This window comes from Grampus griseus (assembly GCF_964374135.1).
Source record: "Grampus griseus genome assembly, chromosome: 14".
Lineage (NCBI taxonomy): Eukaryota > Metazoa > Chordata > Mammalia > Artiodactyla > Delphinidae > Grampus > Grampus griseus.
The window spans coordinates 13,055,779-13,077,679 of record NC_139008.1 but is presented as its reverse complement, the minus strand read 5'-3'; the positions used below and the strand labels follow the sequence as shown (position 1 = coordinate 13,077,679).

General features: G+C 47.6%; 1 protein-coding gene across 1 annotated transcript in view; it reads right to left on the bottom strand.

Moving 5' to 3' along the window:
• GALNT17 (polypeptide N-acetylgalactosaminyltransferase 17) overlaps positions 1-20,658 on the bottom strand; it is a gene marked incomplete at both ends in the record, with an annotated part of 443,002 nt that extends 422,344 nt beyond the window's left edge. The window contains one exon of the mRNA XM_082671029.1: positions 20,421-20,658. Within this exon, the coding sequence (XP_082527155.1) occupies positions 20,421-20,658 (238 nt within the window). The remainder of the gene's footprint in view (positions 1-20,420) is intronic.
• Positions 20,659-21,901: the final 1,243 nt, after the last annotated feature.

Sequence of the window (21,901 nt, the reverse complement as noted above, 5' to 3'; positions counted from 1 at the left end):
ATGTCTGGCCCATGCACTGGGAAGACAGAAACAGCTGGGAGCTGGAACAGCTGAGACTTCTTAGACCTCCCCCTCCATCTCTCAATCTCTCTCTCTCTCCACGTGCTCTCTCCAGCATGGTGGCTTCGGGGCAGCCCGGTTTCTGACGTGGTACCTCAAGGCTTCAAAGATGCACATCCTCAGAGAGAGCACCAGGTCGAAACTCTATCGCCCTTTATGATCCAGCCTCAGAAGTCATGCAGCATCATCTCCATTCAATTCCATTCACTAGAAGCAAGTCACTCAAGCCAGCCCATAATAATCAACGGGAGGGGATTTCAATTCCACCTTTTGCTGGGAATAGTGTCAAAGAATTTGCAGATACGTTTTAAAACCACCACACCTAGGAAAATCATTTCTCATTCCTTTAGATTGAACTTTGTATTGCTGCCAAAAGATGAAAATCTAGGGCTTCCCTGGGGGCGCAGTGGTTAGGAATCCGCCTGCCAATGCAAGGGACACAGGTTTGAGCCCTGGTCTGGGAAGATCCCACACGTCACGGAGTAACTAAGCCCGTGCACCACAACTACTGAGTCTGCGCTCTAGAGCCCGAGAGCCACAACAACTGAGCCCGCAGGCTGAAACTACTGAAGCTCATGCTCCTAGAGCCTGTGCTCCACAACAAGAGAAACCACCGCAATGAGAAGCCCACAAACTGCAAGGAAGAGTAGCCCCAGCTCGCCACAACTAGAGAAAACCCGCGCACAGCAACGAAGACCCAACGCAGCCAAAAATAAATAAATAAAAATTTTAAAATAATACATACATTTTATTTAAAAAAGCAAATCTAACCAATCCTGAGCAGCCGTTGTTTACATGAAAAGATACTCTTTGATTCATTGACTACCTCTCTGATCCATAAAATTACGCAACTTGAACAGACTTTAGATCTTATCTAGATCTAAAGAGGGAGAAAGCTGACTCTCTGAGGGGCTAAATGTCTATTCCAAGGAGAGTAACAGTTCTGTTACCACTGCCACAGTATAATAAAACTGTTCATCAACATTCTCCTAAATACAGTCACTCCTCAAGGTATTTGACAAGTACCATCTTGCACAGTCTTTATCATACTTATAGAAGCAGCTGCTGTTTTCTAGATGGGCAAACTGGGGCTCAGCAATGTTATGTGAGTCACCCAAAATCCAAGCTTTGCCTTGGCTTTGTTAAGTAGCCATAAGGAAGTTTGAGATTTCATCTATCCAACTGGAAAGCCCGTACTCGGTTCATTGTCTGCCCCTCCCACCCTCCCAGAGGTCATCTGGTTAGGGAAGTAGCTGGTGGGGTCAACTGTCGGGGTCAGGGTTGCATCTTTACCTCTTGCCTGGAACTCAATGCTATTGAACTTTCTCTACTGAAGATTAGGCTTTCAAGAGATTCATCCATAAGAGGTAACCATGAACTTACTCTCATGAAAATGTGCACCATTACACTAGACCCTTTCTGGTGGAGAAGAGGATGGATGGAACTGGATCCCCAGGACCCATGGGAAGCTGGAATACCCATGGAGCAGTGATGCTGGGGGAACCACAAGCCCTTCGCTGGCTGCAGTTGAGCCAAGCTGAGATCTGAGTAAGGAGGATGAAGATGAAGAAATTAAGGCAGTCTACTCCTCCCCAAGGGCCTATGCATATAAGCTACCAAAGAGCAACATAAGGAAAGAACTGAATCCGAACCACCCCTTGGTAACTACTGTTTAGCTTTTGTTTTCTCCCCAAACTGCTTTGTGCAAGTAAACACAGCTCGAGGGTCCTTAGACCTTCCTGAGTGTTCACCTTCAGCTAAGGAAGGAAAAGGAAAAGGCTCTTGAAATGATATTTCATGAGATTTGTGTATTTTAATATTAGTTTCAGACCCTTTCTTCAAATCTCCTGGAATCAGTTCAACTGCAGGAAGATGGGTAGGTAGGAAGGAAAAAAAAATTGAAGTGAATTTTAGAACAACTTGGCAAATTAGCAAAGTTTTTAACATCGTTAAAGAGCTCTTCAATATTCTTCCCTGAACTCCATTTTTATTTTGTGAATGCATTTCAGTAATTGCTCTAAAGGAAACTGTGGAACTTTGGCACAAACGTAAATGTTTGCATGATTTAAAATGCAGTGGCGGCAAAGATCATGATTTTTTTAATTGCTAATTCTTAAACTAACCTCTTCAGTTTGTCTCATCTTGAAAAATGCCAGTTCCTAACAGGCAACGGCGTAATGAAGACAATGCATGTATTATTTAGTTGTTTATAATTGCAAACAACTTAGCCATATTTCAATACTTATCCCTAAGCTCCAACATGGAGCATAAGTAGTGTATGATTATAATCATTCCATCATTCTGTAAATAGAACACTGGGACACTGAGAAATAAGACTGCTTTCTTAAAGCCAACAGCAGAGACAGAGAAGCAGGTCTGGAGCCGGGTGGTTTTTAATTCAACCGCCTTACACCACCCAACTTATCGTTCAGTATTTGCTGACACATTAATCAAGGATGAAGAGAGATTGTCCTGTGACTCAGGGAGACTAGTGTTCCAAAACCTGCCTAATTGAATTAGTCAGGATGATTAACACTAGCTGTCGTAACAGATAAGCTCCAAGATCTCAATGGCTTAACACAAATGTCCAATGCACAGAGATATCAAGAGAGAGCTGGGGAGGATGGGATGATACTCTGTTCCACACAGTCATTCAGGGACTGAGGATCCTTCCATCTTGTATGCCACCAACAGGTAGACTCCAAGGCTACCACAGGAAGGTAAGGAGGGAAGGCATGTACGACCCCACAGGATATTTTGTGGGCCAGGTCTGACAGTGGCAGACATCACTTCCTCCCATCTTCCAATGCCCAGAACTCAATCACATGCCCCCCACCTAACTGCAGGGAGCCTGAAGATTCACTCTGTGCCCAAGAGGAAGAGACAATCTCCTGGTGAACATGGCATTGACTCTGCCACCCCAACTAGAGACAAAGGTAGTTCTAGGCTGCCTGATATCAGCTCCTCTAACCCAGACCCTGATCTGGTATAAATGATTCCATTAGAAAGATTGCCCCCACCCTTCTAGGAACTCCAAATGAAAGTTCTACACTGCACACGTCAACCCAGGTCTGTGGCCTAGATCAAGATGGTGAACAGGAAAGAGAAGAAGGGTGCATTGGGCCAAAGGGCGTACCTTCTAGACATGAGGGAACCACATCAGTCATCTGCATCAGCTTCATGTTGACACACAGCTTTGAACCCCCCCGCCCCTCCCCCCACACACAACTCTTGGGCCTGGGCCCTTAGCCGCATGGTGTGGCTCCTACTCAAGGCTTGGTATCCAGTAAAATATGACCATCAGAAGATTACACTGCATCTTGCCCAGTTAAAGCCACCATGATACCCATAAGATGAAGATTCAATGGTAGGGAGGACACAGGGCAGAAGCCAAGAACAAAGCCTGCCTGAGGCCTGCTGAGAGTTGCCCAAATGAAGAAGAAATTAACAATGCACACTTGTTAGCACTCTTGTTGTGCTAATTCCCTTGCAAATACAAGCAAAACCTTTCAATTAACTTAATAGCAATTTCACTTTTCTCACATTTTGTTCTAATTATGGGTGGGATCTAAAGCTCACACAGCATAATTTAGAGCTCTAGAATTAACAGCTTTACAACTTTACACATCAGTAGCTGCTAAACCTAAGGGAAGCAAGGTTCCCTGCTGCCCTCCTGTCACCGCACTCCCACGCCCACCCCTCTGCAATCCCTGGACCGGCCACCAACACTACTTGGGACTGAGTCCCATGCCCAGAAGTCAGCAAATGCCAACTTCACAAAGGAAGACACAGAAAGGCAGCTGGTGGGTGTCTCTGGACAACTGATTTCTCTGAGTTTCAGCTTCCTCAACTGCAAAATGGGTATAATAGTGTACACAGGTCTGATGTTGAATTAAGCAACACAAAACACTGGATATGCATTAGATGCCAATAAAAATACTGCATACGACACACTACAGTACGCCTGCGTATTTACAAAGTCCATATATTGGGTTTCATCAAATCTAAGATGCCTTCAATTGCAAGTGGCACTATTTTTATGCACCAAGAAAGGGGGGAAGTGCTGCCAATTAAACTATGACACATCACTGATCATCAAATGAATCTCAATTTCAGAGATGTAAAAGTGTGCACCTTAGCATTGACAAAATATGGTTACACATGGTGGTGTCAACCTATCAGACGGCTTCAGGTCAAATCCAAGTTAACCAGAATGCCCACGGACTTAGTATTCTAGTTCACTGAATTTCCAGAGAACAAAGAGTCTTGCTTCATTTTAATATTTGCTGAGAAGGTATTGGGGGTGGAGAGAGGATGGCAGACACCACAGATTCACAATGCAAACACCATCCCTTCTCTCCTTCTCTTTGGCCTCCACCATACTTACTTTCTCTGAAAAGCCACTGTTGTCTTAAAGCAAGGTTAGTCATGTGGCCATTGTCTGGACCACATGAGCCTACCAGGAAGACTTCTGGAAAAGATTTTCTTTCCTGATTAAACAATAGGAGATGTGGCCAGTGGTACAGTACTTCCTACCTTGTACAATGATGCAATGACTGCAACTACCACAGCCATCTTGTAACCATGAGGAAAAAACAAGGAAATATAATGAACTATGACATTATAATGTCATCATGATGACTTCATGGTTCTAAACCAATACTGGTGACCACTACTTCTGCACTTGCTAAGTGAGAACAAGTTACTTTCTGATGAATTAACTCCTAAATGACATGGAGAAGGATTTTAAAATATACACAGGAATACTACTCAGCCATAAAAAAGAATCAAATTTTGTCCTTTGCAGCAACATGGATGGACTTGGAGGATATAAGCCTTAGTAAAATAAGTCAGACAGAGAAAGACAAATACTGTATGATATCATTTATATGCAGAATCTAAAAAATAAAACAAACAAGCAAATATAACAAAGGAAAAAAAAACAGTCACAGATATAGAGAACTGAGTGGTTACCAGTGGGGAGACAGAATGGGAGAGGGGCAAGATAGGGTTAGGAAATTAAGAAGTACAAACTATTACATGTAAAATAAATAAACTACAGGGATATATTGTACACCACGCAGCATATAGCCAACGTTTTATAATAACTATAACTGGAGTATAACCTTTAAAAATTATGAATTCTTATGTTATACACCTGTTAACTTATATAATATTGTACATCAACTGTTACTCAATAAAAAATAAATAAATAGTAATAATTTTTAAATGAATAAAACCTATTCTCTTGCAAACTGTTACCATGTAAATGATTCATTCTAATGCAAGGCACAGATAAACAACAGCTAAAAGGGACTACCCTAGTGGCACGGTGGTTAACAATTCACCTGCTAATGCAGGGGACAGGGGTTCGAGCCCTGGTCCAGGAAGATCTCACATGCTGCAGAGGAACAGGGCCCATGTGCCACAACTACTGAGCCTGTGCTCTAGAGCCCACGTGCTACAAGTACTGAGCCCACACACCACAACTACTGAAGCCCATGTGCCTAGAGCCCATGCTCTGAAACAAGAGAAGCCACCACAATGAGAAGCCTGCCCACCACAACAAAGAGTAGCCCCCGCTCACCACACTAGAGAAAGCCCACATGCAGCAACGAAGACCCAATGCAGACAAAAATAAATAAATCAATAAATAATTTTTAAAAAACAGCTAAGGGCTTCCCTGGTGGCGCAGTGGTTGAGAGTCCGCCTGCTGGTGCAGGGGACACGGATTCGTGCCCCGGTCCGGGAAGATCCCACATGCCGCGGAGCGGCTAGGCCCGTGAGCCATGGCCGCTGAACCTGCACATCCGGAGCCTGTGCTCCACAGTGGGAGAAGCCACAAGAGTAAGAGGCCCACGTATCACAAAAAAAAAAAAAAAAAAAAAAAAAAAAAACAGCTAAAAGCAGACCCAGAGGGCAGAGAGCAGAAGTAAGAAGAACTGCAATCCTGCAGTCTGAGGAATGAAAACCAAATTTACAGAAAGACAGAGACAAAATGAAAAAGCAAAGGACTATGTACCAGATGAAGGAACAAGACAGAACCCCAGAAAAACAACTAAATGAAGTGGAGACAGGTAACCTTCCAGAAAAAGAATTCAGAATAATGATACTGAAGATGATCCAGGACCTCAGAAAACAAATGGAGGCAAAGATTGAGAAGATGCAAGAAATGTTTAACAACGACCTAGAAGAATTAAAGAACAAACACCTAGAAGAATTAAAGAACAAACAGAGATGAATAATACAGTAACTGAAATGAAAAAACACTAGAAGGAATCAACAGGAGAATAACTGAGGCAGAAGAATGAATAAGTGACCTAGAAGACAGAATGGTGGAATTCACTGCCACAGACAGAATAAAGAAAAAAGAATGAGAAGAAATGAAGACAGCCTAAGAGACCTCTGGAACAACATTAAATGCACCAACATTCACATTATAGGGGTCCCCGAAGGAGAAGAGAGAGAGAAAGGACCCGAGAAGATATCTGAAGAGATTATAGTCGAAAACTTCCCTAACATGGGAAAGGAAATAGCCACCCAAGTCCAAGAAGTGCAGAGAGTCCCAGGCAGGATAAAGCCAAGGAGAAACACACTGAGACATATAGTAATCAAACTGACAAAAATTAAAGACAAAGAAAAATTATTGGAGATATGGGGATATATGTATATGTATAGCTGAGTCACTTTGTTATAAAGCAGAAACTAACACACCATTGTAAAGCAATTACACTGCAATAAAGGTGTTTAAAAAAGAAGAAAAATTATTAAAAGCAACAAGGGAAAAATGACAAATAACATACAAGGGAACTCTTATAAGGTTAACAGCTGATTTCTCCACAGAAACTCTACAAGCCAGAAGAGAGTGGCATGACATATTTAAAGTGACAAAAGGGAAGAAGCTACAACCAAGATTATTCTACCCGGCAAAGATATCATTCAGATTCGACAGAGAAATCAAAAGCTTTACAGACAAGACAAAGCTAAGAGAATTCAGCAACAGCAAACCAGCTCTAGAGCAAATGCTAAAGGAACTTCTCTAAGTGGGAAACACAAGAGAAGAAAAGGACCTACAATAACAAACCCAAAACAATTAAGAAAATGGTAATAGGAACAAACATATCAATAATTACCTTAAATGTGAATGGATTAAACGCTCCAACCAAAAGACACAGGCTCACTGAATGGATACAAAAACAAGACCCATATATATGCTGTCTACAAGAGACCCACTTCAGACCTAGGGACACATACAGACTGAAAGTGAGGGGATGGAAAAAGATATTCCATGCAGATGGAAATCAAAAGAAAGCTGGAGTAGCAATACTCATATCAGACAAAATAGACTTTAAAATAAAGAATGTTACAAGAGTCAAGGAAGGACACTACATAATGATCAAGGGATCAATCCGAAAAGAAGATGTAACAATTATAAATATATATGCACCCAACATGGGAGCACCTCAATACATAAGGCAAATGCTAACAGCTGTAAAAGAGGAAATTGACAGTAACACAATAATAGTGGGGGACTTTAACACCTCACTTACACCAATGGACAGATCATCCAGACAGAAAATGAATAAGGAAACACAAGCTTTAAATGACACAATAGACCAGATAGATTTAATTGATATTTATAGGACATTCCATCCAAAAACAGCAGATTACACTTTCTTCTCCAGTGCACACAGAACATTCTCCAGGATAGATCACATCTTGGGTCACAAATCAAGGCTTAGTAAATTTAAGAAAATAGAAATCATATCAAGCATCTTTTCTGACCACAATGCTCTGAGATTAGAAATAAATTACAGGGGGAAAAATGTAAAAAACACAGACACATGGAAGCTAAACAATACGTTACTAAATAACCAAGAGATCACTGAGGAAATCAAAAAATACCTAGAGACAAATGACAATGAACACATGATGATCCAAAACCTATGGGATGCAGCAAAAGCAGTTCTAAGAGGGAAGTTTACAGCAATACAATCGTACCTCAAAAAAAAGAAACATCTCAAATAAACAACCTAATCTTACACCTAAAGGAACTAGAGAAAGAAGAACAAACAAAACCCAAAGTCAGCAGAAGCAAAGAAATCATAAAGATCAGAGCAGAAATAAATGAAATAGAAACAAAGAAAACTATAGTAAAGATTAATAAAACTAAAAGCTGGTTCTTTGAGAAGATAAACAAAATTGATAAACCTTTAGCCAGACTCATCAAGAAAAAGAGGGAGAGGACTCAAATCAATAAAATTAGAAATGAAAAAGGAGAAGTTACAACAGACACCGCAGATATACAAAGCATCCTAAGAGACTACTACAAGCAACTATATTCCAATAAAAATGGACAACCTGGAAGAAATGGACAAACTCTTAGAAAGGTAGAAGCTTCCAAGACTGAACCAGGAAGAAACAGAAAATATGAACCAACCAATCACAAGTAATGAAACTGAAACTGATTAAAAATCTTCCAACAAACAAAAGTCCAGGACCAGATGGCTTCAGAGGTGAACTATATCAAACATTTAGAGAACAGCTAACACCCATCCTTCTCAAACTCTAACAGAAAACTGAAGAGGAAGGAACACTCCCAAACTCATTCAATGAGGCCACCATAACCCTGATACCAAAACCAGACAAAGATACTACAAAAAAAGAAAATTACAGACCAATATCACTGATGAATATAAATGCAAAAGTCCTCAACAAAATCCTAGCAGACAGAATCCAACAACACATTAAAAGGATCATACACCATGACCAAGTGGGATTTATCCCAAGGATGCAACGATTCTTCAAAATATGCAAATCAATGTGATACACCATATTAACAAATTGAAGGAGAAAAACCATATGATTATCTCAGTAGATGCAGAAAAAGCTTTTGACAAAATTCAACATCCATTTATGATAAATACTCTCTAGAAAGTGGGCATAGAGGGAATCTACCTCAACATAATAAAGGCCATATATGACAAACCCACAGCAAACATCATTCTCAATGGTGAAAAACTGAAAGTATTTCCTCTAAGATCAGGAACAAGACAAGGATGTCCACTCTCACCACTTTATTCAACATAGTTTTGGAAGTCCTAGCCACAGCAATCAGAGAAGAAAAAGAAATAAAAGGAATACAAATTGGAAAAGAAGAAGTAAAACTGTCACTGTTTGCAGATGACATGATACTATATATAGATAATCCTAAAGATGCCACCAGAAAACTACTAGAGCTAATCAATGGATTTGGTAAAGTTGCAGGGTACAAAATTAATGCACAGAAATCTCTTGCATTCCTATACACTAACAATGAAAAATCAGAAAGAGAAATTAAGGAAACAATCCCATGCACCACTGCAACAAAAAGAATAAAATACCTAGGAATAAACCTAACTAAGGAGGTAAAAGACCTGTACTCAGAAAACTATAAGACACTGATGAAAGAAATCAAAGATGACACAAACAGTTTGAGAGATATAACATGTTCTTGGATTGGAAGAATGAATACTGTGAAAATGACTATACTACCCAAAGCAATCTACAGATTCAATGCAATCCCTATCAAATTACCAATGGCATTTTTTATAAAACTAGAACAAAAAATCTTAAAATTTGTATGGAGACACAAAAGACCCCGGATAGCCAAAGCAATCTTGAGGAAAACAACAGAGCTGGAGGAATCAGACTCCCTGACTTCAGACTATACTACAAAGCTACAGTAATCAAGACAATATGGTACTGGCACAAAAACAGAAATATAGATCAACGGAAAAGGATAGAAAGCTCAGAGATAAACCCATGCACATATGGTCAACTAATCTATGACAAAGGAGACAAGGATATACAATGGAGAAAAGACAGTCTCTTCAATAAGTGGTGCTGGGGAAACTGGACAGCTACATGTAAAAGAATGAAATTAGAACACTCCCTAACACCATACACCAAAAGAAACTCAAAATGGATTAGAGACCTAAATGTAAGACCAGACACTATAAAACTCTTAGAGGAAAACATAGGAAGAACACTCTTTGAAATAAATCACAGCAAGATCTTTTGTGATCCACCTCTTAGTGTAATGGAAATAAAAACAAAAGTAAACAAATGGGACCTAATGAAACTTAAAAGCTTTTGCACAGCAAAGGAAACTATAAACAAGATGAAAAGACCATCCTCAGAATGGGAGAAAATATTTGCAAACGAATCAACAAAGGATTAATCTCCAAAATGCATAAACAGCTCATGCAGCTCAATATTAAAAAAACAAACAACCCAATCCAAAAATGGGCAGAAGACCTAAATAGACATTTCTCCAAAGAAGGTACACAAATGGCCAAGAGGCACATGAAAAGCTGCTCAACATCACTAATTATTAGAGAAATGCAAATCAAAACTACAATGAGGCATCACCTCACACCAGTTAGAATAGGCATCATCAGAAAATCTACAAACAACAAGTGCTGGAGAGGGTGTGGAGAAAAGGGAACCCTCTTGCACTACTGGTGGGAATGTAAATTGATGCAGCCACTATGGAGAACAGTAGGGAGGTTCCTTAAAAAACTAAAAATAGAATTACCATATGACCCAGCAATCCCACTACTGGGCATATATCCAGAGAAAACCATAATTCAAAAGACACATGCGCCCTAATGTTCACTGCAGCACTATTTACAATAGCCAGGACATGGAAGCAACCTAAATGTCCATCAACAGACGAATGGATAAAGAAGATGTGGTACATATATACAATGGAGTATTACTCAGCCATAAAAAGGAATGAAATTGGGTCATTTGTAGAGACGTGGATGGATCTAGAGACTGTCAGACAGAGTGAAGTAAGTCAGAAAGAGAAAAACAAATACTGTATATTAACACATATATGTGGAACCTAGAGAAATAGTACAGGTGAACCGGTTAGCAGGGCAGAAATTGAGACACAGATGTAGAGAACAAATGTATGGACACCAAGGGGGGAAAGTGTGTGTGGAGGGGGGGTGAATTGGGTGATTGGGATTGACACATATACACTAATATGTATAAAATAGATAATTAATAAGAACCTACTGTATAAAAAATAAATAAATAAAATAAAATTCAAAAAAATAAAAGCAGACCCATACAGAGTACAATCAGAGTCCAGAAGAAGGAACAATTAATTCCAAAAAAGTGGCAGGGAAGGTTTCGGGGAATAAACGGCTTCTGAATTGGTCTTGGAGAATGCATGAGATTTTAATAGGATGGGGTGGGTGGAAGGGGGTATTTTGCAAATTATGGAAGGGGGTATTATGCAAATCTGAGAGTTAAAAGACCCTAAAGTCACGTCGCTTTTATTTATACACTTTGGTCCCTAGAAATACAGAGAACTAGAACCCGGTCTCCTGACTGTTCCTCACACTCTTTCTACCAGAGAGGTACAGCGCCTAACAAGCCACGTGTAACCACAAGACACCCCTCAGTAAACACTAATCACACGATTAGCCATTGTGTTGGAGGCAGGGATGGTAGGAGGCTCTTCTGGAACCTTGCTCCCTATTAACTGTCAGCACGCTCGTTTGTTGGCGTGTGGCTGTGGCCGCCTGTAATTACGGCCGCGGTTTATTACTCATGCATGGCAAGGCTGAGGCTCTGCAGTTAGCCATGACAGGGACATTATTAAAAGGGAAAACTTCTCTATCAGTGGCTAAACCAATTGTCATCCACATGTCAAGCAGTCTAAAGACCTGCGAGGGGTAATAACGAAGGCAGAGGAAGGTCTTTCAACCAAGTGAGTCTTGCATCTTTTTTTTAAGTGCTACCCTGCATTCGGAAATGCTTTCCCTGCTGAGGGAGATCTTGTCCCCGCTGTCAAAGGTCACCCTGTGGGGAGTTGGCTCCCCTGATCTTCTGAGTTCCATCATCTGGTCCCCTAGGCAGAGGAAGCAGGTCCTACCCTGTAACATGGCACTCCAGCTGGATCCATGAAATGCAAGAGGACCCAGATGCCTGGTGGTGGTCTCAGAAGGCAGACTATGGGGACTGTGGCTGCAACAGCCACAGTTGGGATAAAGCCTGCAGGCAGTGGGCTGCTGCCACGGCAGCTGGAGTGGACAGGCTTCTGTGTCATCTGAGAGCAGCAGCGGGGGACGGGCGGGAGGAGACAGGTTTGCAGCAGAGAACTCCTCCCATCCATCACCACCTCCTGCAGAATCCCTCCAGCCCAGCCCACTTCCTCTGGCTCAGGAAGGAGTGGGGGACAGAAAGGGAGACCTATCAACAGGTAGGTAGACAAGCTCAGGGTCAAGCTAAGACTGCAGAGCGTGCATCGTAAGGGCGCCAACCCCCGCCATGGTGGGTCTTTCCTTGGGAGTCAGCCGATCCAGGACTAGGGGGTTACGGGGTGGATAGAGGAGAGGACAGGGGTGGACAGAGGTGAGAACCCTGGAGGAGCTGGTAAAAGAACTCCCGACAGGCTCGCCATGGGAGGGGCTGTCCAGGCTGGATGTGGAAGGATGGAGCCACAGGGAGGGAGAGAAAGGGGCATGGCTGGGGGCTGAGTACACCTCAGTGAAGCTGGGGGTCCGGTGGGGAGCACCCAGGTCAGAGTGCTGAGGGCTGATTCAGATTTCCCAAAGGGAGCAACTCCAGATGCTGACTCTTAGCTGAGGATGTGGCCAAGGAGGGGTTCTGAGGTGAGGGGCACCTGGCATCACTGAGGATTGGAGGGCTGGTTGAGCCCTGAACCAGAGGCATGGCTGGCTCAGCAATGCCAGCATCTTCCACCCACTACTGGATTCTAACCCACTTTCCCGCCTATTCGCGCACACACTAAACCCCAACACAGCGTCAGTCCCCTTACATCAGTGCAGTGACCTGTCACCCAGCGGCTCCCCACGTCTACAGAACTACATCCAAACCAGCCCGAGACTGAAGCCTGGCTGGGTCCAGCCTCCACCTAGTCCTCTCAACAAGTTCCACTTGTTCCTGTGTCCTCACACACATCTCTGCCTCTACCCATCCCCCTTGCCAGTTGCCCTGCAGATTCCCAGTCCTGGGCCCTGACCATCTTCTATGATTTGCTTCCACATCAGGTCCCCAGGTGGTGTCACTGCCTGGGTCCTCTGTTCCAGGTGTTAAAACTTCTGAGTTCTGTCGTTCTTGTTCAACAGACGTTGGTCAAGAACCTCCTGTTTGCCAGGTCAAGTCTCAGCACCCCCATACTCATTTAACATTCCTCTGAGATCTAGCATATACCTGGTAAAACTACAAACGCATCCTTCTAACTGGACCACAGATGTCTAAGTATGTGTGGCATCTGCATCTCTCTGTATCCTGGCATCTAGCCTACACCCAGCAGTGAGGAAGTGCTCACAAACACATGGAAATGACCAACATTTCTGTAACGGGATTTGACATGCAGAGGCTACCATTTCCTCTCCCCAGCCTCAAGAGTGATCAGCCAAAGACACCATCATTCTAAGCAGAAGATGGAGAGGAAGAAAGGAGAAGGAGGAAGGCAACAGAATTCAGCCTCAGACAAACGCATGGAAGAAAGAAGGATCCCACGTTAATTCAGAGTCTAAGCAACTTTGAGGGAAAAGGACCTCCCCCGCCCCGTCTTGAGATTTACATCTCAGGTAACGACGACCACACACTGCCTCAATGTAGCACAACGGTTCATGCATTCATTCCCGAAATGTCTGCTGAGCACCTACTCCGGGCCAGGGCAGTTCTCAGCATCAGAGAGACGACAGGGGGCAAGATCCCTTCCTTCAAAGAGTGAGCATTCTCCCAGCCGCCACGCATCAGGCCCCGTGGCTCACGCGGTACATCTTGAATCCCAATTCATCCTGACTCACAGCGACCCCATTTCACAGCTGAGAGGTGGGGAGGCTGGCCCAAGGTCACACAGCTAATAAGTGACAGAACCAGAAATCAAACCTAGTCTGCCTGCCACCCAAGAGGACACCCTTTCTTCCAATATTCTATTCTTTTTTTTTTTTTTTTGTCTGCATTGGGTCTTCATTGCTGCACGCGGGATTTCTCTAGTTGTGATGAGCACGGGCTACTCTTCATTGCGGTGCACAGGCTTCTCATTGCGGTGGCTTCTCTTGTTGCGGAGCACAGGCTCTAGGCGCACAGGCTTCAGTAGTTGTGGCACGTGGGCTCAGTAGTTGTGGCACGTGGGCTCAGTAGTTGTGGCGCACGGGCTCTAGAGTGCAGGTTCAGTAGTTGTGGCGCACGGGCTTAGTTGCTCCACGGCATGTGGGATCTTCCCGGACCAGGACTCGAACCCGTGTCCCCTGCATTGGCAGGTGGATTCTTAACCACTGTGCCACCAGGGAAGTCCCAATATTCTATTCTTAAAGGATCAGAGGTTTCTGATCTTAGGTGTTTCTTCACTCAACTTGGGCTTCACTGCACCCACATTCCACCTCCCCGTTGTCACTCTTAGCTCTAATTACGGAGCCTTCTTCCCGTCCACAAAGGACACTCCCGATTTGGCAACAGCAAAGGTCAGGGTGTTGGAGTTCTTCCTCGAGAATGACACTGGTGGCCTCTCCCCGCTACCTCTGGGCTGGGCAGGCAGCAGGTGCCCCCGCTGGCAGGGTGCCTGTCACACACACTGGCCAACACAGATGCGCCTGTATCTGAGGGTTTTCCAAGAACTGGGCTCCCCATCTCTCCAGGAGCCACCAGATGTGATCAGTCCATCGGAGGTAAAAGAAGTGAGCGTCCCTCCGGCGCCCAGGCTCTGGCTCTGCTGACCAGGCTTCCACACACCTGAGCCCCTGCCGGCCACCAGGCCTGAGGAAGGTCTGCACGCAACACCTAAGGCTCGCACTGCCCTGGTTTCCTCCTGATGCTCACTCCAAGGAGGGATTTTAATACAAACATACACCCTCTGCCCTCTTCCCCTTTACCTCCTTCCCATTGGAAACGCTGGTACATTCCGGCTTAATAGTCTATATAAGCATATGTATATTCCAGGGAAGAGGAAACAGCTCAGGGCCAGCTCTGGCATCCAGGAAGAGATGCTTTCAACACACGATCCCTCTCCTTCTGGCGCCAACTGGGACGCCCACAGAGCACATCTCTGCCTCTGTCCCTCTGCACCAACTCACTCTCCCCGCCTGGTGGGCGTGGCTGATGAGGCAGGCTGGGTGGGCTGCACGTGGGTTGTTTGGGAACGTGCTGGTTTTCTGCAACTCCGACTCCAGCTTCATCTGCCTGTGTGGCTTGGAGGCAGGACTGGGCTGGGTAATTTTGACTTCTCTCCATGCCCGCAAAGATATTCAATTTCTTCGAGCAACCCTACTTCTATTCAATATCCTTCTGAAAACCTTTGGAACCTAACCTCAATCGACTGCATTTCCTCTTATGACAGCGGGGCCCGGGGTTTACTGGACGAAGCAGCCACACGTGCCCCTGTGATTCACCGCACGGGGGTGCAGATGAGGGACGGGGTCACCAGCCAGAGCTCGGGGCTTGCATGGGGCACAGGACCTCCACCCTGCCTGTCCTATCAAGGGGATGCTGGACCTGGGAAAGGTACCGTGATATTCAGGAATCTTGACTCTGCCCCTCGCTGGCTGTGTCATCCTGGCTAAGTCACACAGTATCTCTGTGTCTCACTTTTCTCAGCTCTAAAATGAGAGAAACCAGTTAACTTCCTCAGAAGGTGACAGACAGCCAAAAGCCCTGTACAGAGTTACAGGGGAATTCTAACAAGAAATCTATCCCTGTGTCCATTTTCCTTATGCCAGTACAAAACCACCATTTTAAAAAAAAAAATTTAACACGGTATTATTTTCTTCTGTATAATCGTTTTGGATTTTCCAAAATTTCCACAATAAAACATGAATTAATTTCATTCTAGAGCGAGAATGGAACATAAAACCATCATGTGATGAAATCACACATTCAAAGGAAACATACTGAAACGTGCTGGTCCCTAACCTGGGAACTGCTTCACTTCCAGGGTCCTCCCAAGGGTCTGATGCTCTTTAGTCAGGATCTGGTGAAGGACCAGAGCAGCCTCAAGATGGCACAGGCAAGATGGCGGGGACAGGGTGGTACAGGCAAGATGGCGGGGACAGGATGGCACAGGCAAGATGGCGGAGACAGGATGGTACAGGCAAGGTGGCGGGGACAGGATGGTACAGGCAAGATGGCGGGGACAGGATGGTACAGGCAAGATGGCAGGGACAGGATGGCACAGGCAAGATGGCAGGGACAGGATGGTACAGGCAAGATGGTGGAGACAGGATGGTACAGGCAAGATGGCTACCTCACACTCAGTCCCCCCAGCTAAGTCTTCCCAACTCATTCCCCTCACCACATCCACCCAACCCAATCCAGCCTTTACAATGTCAAGGTTATTTCCTCTGTGGCTATCATTTACCTCCTAAAACTAGCTCCCATCCAATTAATCAACCAATACACCTTTGGTGCCCACATTATGTACAAGGTGCTGTGACACATGCTGAAGGATGGAGGTGGTATTAAATAACCGAATAATGGTTCGAGACCTTAAAAAGCCTGCAGTCCAGTTCTGCACTCAAAAGATAAAGCCATCGAGGCACAAAAGTCAAAGCCATGGGTGCAAATGGACACAGACAAGAAAGCTTCAAGCACCCTGGAGCAGGGACAGCTCAGACCGTGTGGCTTCGCACCACTGCCCACCCCCAGGTGGTGACCTTGAGCAAAGCTTTAAAGGATGGATGGATGCAGAAAGGAGGCGGGGAGAGCAAACCAGGACAGCTAGCACTTCTCAAAGACGGGGGCTGAAACGTGGAGGCTACATCGTAAGACAAATGCAGGGTTATTTCAGCAAGTAGATCAGTCTTGCTCGAAGAGGCCGAGGCACTGGGCCAGGGCGGGAACATGGGGGGGTGGGGGGGCGGGCGGCGGGCCTGACTGTCAGCCTCCAGGCTTGACCACGGTTCCTTAGGAAACACAAAACCACCGGAAGGTCTTGGGCCCTTTGGAAGCGGTGCTTTCCACGCAGACAGCTGGAAACACAGAAAGGAGGGGCGGCAGGGCCCTGGGTTAAAGGGTCCTGCAGCAACAGTGAGGGGGCAGCAGACGCGGCCTCACGGAAAGAATGGAAGGGCAGGTGCAAGAGAGTCTGGAGGGACAAAAATGAACTCATCTCTGTGTACTTTCCCCTCCATACCAGCTTTTCCACTTTCCCTTTCAAGTGTCCTTTTCAGCCTATATTAAGAAAAACAAAACCATAAAAACGTGTAACTGATTTTCAAAAGGCAGGCACCGAGAGTCTTAGCGGAGAGGCCAGTTCTGAGGAAGTCTGGGTCATCCCTGGCCCCCCCAGTGCAGGGGCCCCTCTCAGGACACCCAAGGAAACGTCCCAGGAGTGAGAGAACACTGGAGATGGCTGTGCTGTGTCCCTCCTGCTTGAATTTCATAAGGGTCCACTGGAAAGGTCTGAGAAATCGGAGGCATCATTGAAACACCAGCTCCCACTTGGTACCCAAGGGGCTGGACCCAAGTGGCTCTGTTCCTCCTATGTGCCCAGTGCCGGGCTCTCTCGAGCCCTCCATTAATCCCTGAGGAATAAAGAGCACCAAGGTCAAGGTTACCTTCTCCTCCTTCAGTAGCAAGAGGTGGAGACAGGCTGCAGAGCCAGTGGACACAGGAATCCAGGTCCCATCTCCCAGGCACTCTCCTCCCCTGGCACTCTCCCGCCACAGCAGGAGACCCCGGCAGGCCTACAGTATCAACAGGTGGGGCACGCTTTACCCAAAACTAGCACAGGCAGAGGATGGAGCGCTGGGGGGTGGGGTGGAGATCAGGAGGGTCGTTCCAAATGACACTGGTCAGCCAGGAAGAGAACAGCTACCTTAGTTACAGCCTGAATTCCCGGCTTGCCCAGGAAAAGTTCTCAACCCAGCCTTCCTCAGAGACTGCAGGTAAAGAAAACTCATCTTCCCACCCCACCACACCCAACCCAACCCAACCCAACCCAAGCAGTCCCAAGTGGAGGACAGCCCCAAACCCCCAGGGAATCGCTTACCAGGCAGGGGAGTATACAAGGAAAGAAGCCGAACCCCAGCCCATCTGAAGCAAACTCACAGCTTCCCAGAAGTCCCCACCCCCACTCCAACCAACAGGCAAATGGATTTTCCTCTTTACTCCGCCTGGCATAGGCAGTAGAGGGCACTGGGCCATGGTCCAGACCACAAGCTTGTGGGAGATGCAAAGTCTCGGGTCCCCACCCAGATCTACTTAATCTGAGATTCTTCGGTTGGGCCTAGAAATCTGCATCTTAACAGGCCCTCCACGTGACTCTGACACACGCCAAAGGTTGAGACACGCCAGTGCAGCAGCTGAGAACCTCAATCCTGGCACCAGACTGTCCAAGTTCAATTCCCAGCTCTGTCATCCCCTAGCTGGGTGGCTGTGAGCAAGCTACTTAGGGGGAAGTATCAGCACCCATCTCCTAGGGTTGCTGGAAAGACTTAACGAGTCCCTGCGTCTTAGTGGCACTTAGTAAATACCCTTTGGAATTTTATCATTCTTATTTGGGGCACTGGGTGGGTGGGGGTATATCATATTTCATTTCCTAATTGAAACGACTTGTGTCCCTGGGTACAGCCTGACACTTGAGGGAACCAGCTATCTTGCACTCTCTCTTTTGGGTCTTACGGATTGGTCTACGGCACGGATCTGTGTAAAATAATAAGGCCCATCCCATAAGCATCTAATTCCTCCAGAAATGAACTGTGGGCTTTTGTTTCATTCTGTGCCTTGGTTCTCCAACACTCAGGAGAAGAGCTCCCACAAGAACCCCACAGGGGACACCTACAGCCAGGCCACACCTACAGCTGGGCCCCGCTACCTACAAGGGGTCAGTGGGATTGCAGCGTCCCACTGCAGATACAAGTTCAAGGTATCCCCCGGATACTTGCTGAATGATATCAAGAAGACCAAGGGGTCCTTTCAGAGGGTGCTTGGAAATCTGACCCCATCCCACCAGGAAGGACCCAGAAGGGAGCACTGGAAAGCAGAAAGAAGACAATATGGTGACACCCTCCTCCCTGCCTGCCACTGGACTGGTCTCTTGCTCTAAATGCAGGTAGGACAGTAGATGAGTCAGGTCTTACTAATGCAGAACCTTTTTGTAATCAAAATGAATACTCCTTATAACTAGGAGGAGACAGTAGATAGAAGTTGTCAAGAACACAGGCTCTTTGGTCAACCCGACATGGGGTTCTGACTCTGGACTCTACCACTTACTAGCAGCAGGACATCAGGCAACTTAGGTAACCCCTCCAAGCCTCCTTTTCTTATTTCTGATATGGGGAAAGGAAAGAACCACCCTGGACTGATGTGACCACTCAGCGAGATAACGCACTTGGAACAGTCTTGGCACTGTGTCTGACACAATCACAATTCCACCACTAATTATTATCATTATCTTTATGACTATCAGTAGCTCCGGAATTACCATGAGGACATGAGTTAGAAGCTCAGGAAGGGAGGTGGCAGCCTTGACTCTGACTTGGATACCAGTCACATGGACCCTGGAGAGCTGTCCATACTCAAGTAAGTAATACTCTGACCTTGGGGGCAGCAAATGTCCAATGAGCCATCAGTTCCTGGACCAGATGTGACCAGGGTATATTAAAAGTCTCCCTCTTCTCCCGAAGCGCTGAGAACATTTTATATGGGACAGACTCTGACAACTATCACTGATTGGATGGTACACCTCTCTTTGCTACACTCTAAAAACCTGCTTCCCCAACCCACCTCAAACTTTAACAATTGCCCTCGGGCAGCTCTCTCGGGAGAATCCGAGCGTGTCCTTAATAGCAGGCTCACCAAGGCAGCTGCGGGAAGGGAGGAGTCCTCACTGCTAGCCTGCAGCCCGCCTCCTAGACAGATAACATTCCTCCAACCTACTACCGAAGCGCGTTAGCGCCAGACCTGAGGCCTTGACTGTTGCAGACATTTAAGCAGGCCAATGTCCCTCCCCTGTCCGACCCCACCAAACGCTAAGCTGTAAGAGCTCTTTCCTCCCTTAAGTCGCCTGCGCCTCCAGTCCCATTTGGCCGCACGTCTACTTTCCGCACTTGGGCCGGAGCGGCCAGGTAATCATTCCTGCACGCGGAGACCGGGAGCCAGCTGTGCTGACGTGTTTCCACGATAAAAGCAAACTTACAGCTGGAGAACAGAAAAGAAACGGGTAATTCTTTCCAGGAGCCCTGGCCTCCTGGCCGAGACTGGGCAGGAAGAGTAAAAGGGCGCGGGGGAGCCAGGAGGTGCTTGCCTCCCGCACCGCGCGCAGGGCCGCTGGGGGAAACCCGGTGCCCGGCCCGCCCGCGCCGAGCCCCGCGGGCAACCGCGCGCGTCCTTACCATTCAGTTGCCGGTAAACAATGTCCTCGAGCAGCGAGAGGCGCTTCAGGACCGCATCCTGTATGGGGCTGGCGCTCTGCGCGCTGAGGTTGGCCGCCTCGGCGCGCGGCCGAATCTCGTGGAAGGCGTCTCCGCTGCGCACAGAGATGGGCCGACACTTGGCCAGGAAGAGCACGAAGCCGGCCACCGCGATCAAGTTCAACACCAACAGCACTTTGACTCTTCTCAGTGAAGCCATCAAACACGCCCGGTCGGCCCTCGCCCCGGACCCGCGCCCCCTCGGGCTCCGGCGAGGCGCGGGGCAGCCGGGGGCCGTGCGAGCCTCGCGCTCCGGACGTCTGGCGAGGATCCCAGCCGCTCCCGGCCCCACGGCACGGCGGCTAGGGCAGCGGAGACGGTTGGGAGGTCCGGGCGGTCGCGGGGAGAGCTAGATGGCTCACACCGAAGGCTTCGGTCTGCAGAAGTGCTCCCAGAGATGATGCCTGCTCGGTCCACAGCGCGCGGCCCCTAGCAGGCGCCTCGGCTTCTTGCCGAAGGGCCGGGGGTCTCTCCTCTGCACCACCAAGTGGTTCGCCGCTGGACCTTGGGTCACCGGGAGCGGGGCTGCCAGCGCAGCGGACCCCCGGAGCCCGCGGGCCGGCAGGCGGGGCTGCCCCGGCGCCGCAGCAGGAGCGGCGCGCAGGTGCCGGGCTCAGGGTTCGCCGCCCGCCCGCGGAGGAGCGCGCCGCGCCTCGGGCCGCACAGCCACAACCCTAGTCCGCAGGCGGCCGTCGTGGCGCGTGCCCCGCGGTCTTCAGCCGAGGACCGGCTCCCCGGGGCGGGCGCCTTTGTTCCGCTCACCGACCCGCTCCATCGCGCCGAGCTGAGGAAAAACCCGCGCCCAGGGCCCGCATCCTCGCGGCTCCGCAGTCACACTCAAGTCTCGATTACTCTCAAAGTGGGGGCAGCACTAGGGGGCGGGCGAAGGGGCAGAGCGCAACGTCCTCTCCGCCCCTCGCGCCAGGGGACACCCCACCCCGCCGCCAAACTCAACAGCGCGCACAGCGCCGCGGGCTCCCGGACACGTTCCAAGTCCCGAGCCCACGCAGCGAGTCTTCTGGGCCTGCCGGTCACGCCGGCCTCTCTCCGAGCTGGCGCGTTGGGAGGCTAGCCGGAAGGAGTAGTCGGACCTCAAAAGTCACAGCAGTTCTGTAACCCCCTCCACGAACGTCGCGGGGAGCGCGGAGAGGAGGGACGCGCGCCGTCGCACCCTCCACTCGCCAGAACAGGCGGCGCTGCTCTTCCCGCGCCCCAAGGAGCCAAACGCCGAGTCTTCTAATTGGCGGACGCGGTAATACCGCCGCTGCGGCAAGGAGAGCCCACACTGCCCCGGGGCGCGAGAGCCCGGAGGGGAAGCGCAGGTGGCGGCGGAGGGCGGGGCGCGGCCCGAGAGGACCGGCTGCAGCGCCAGCTCCTCCTCCGCCGCTGCTGGCCACCCCTCT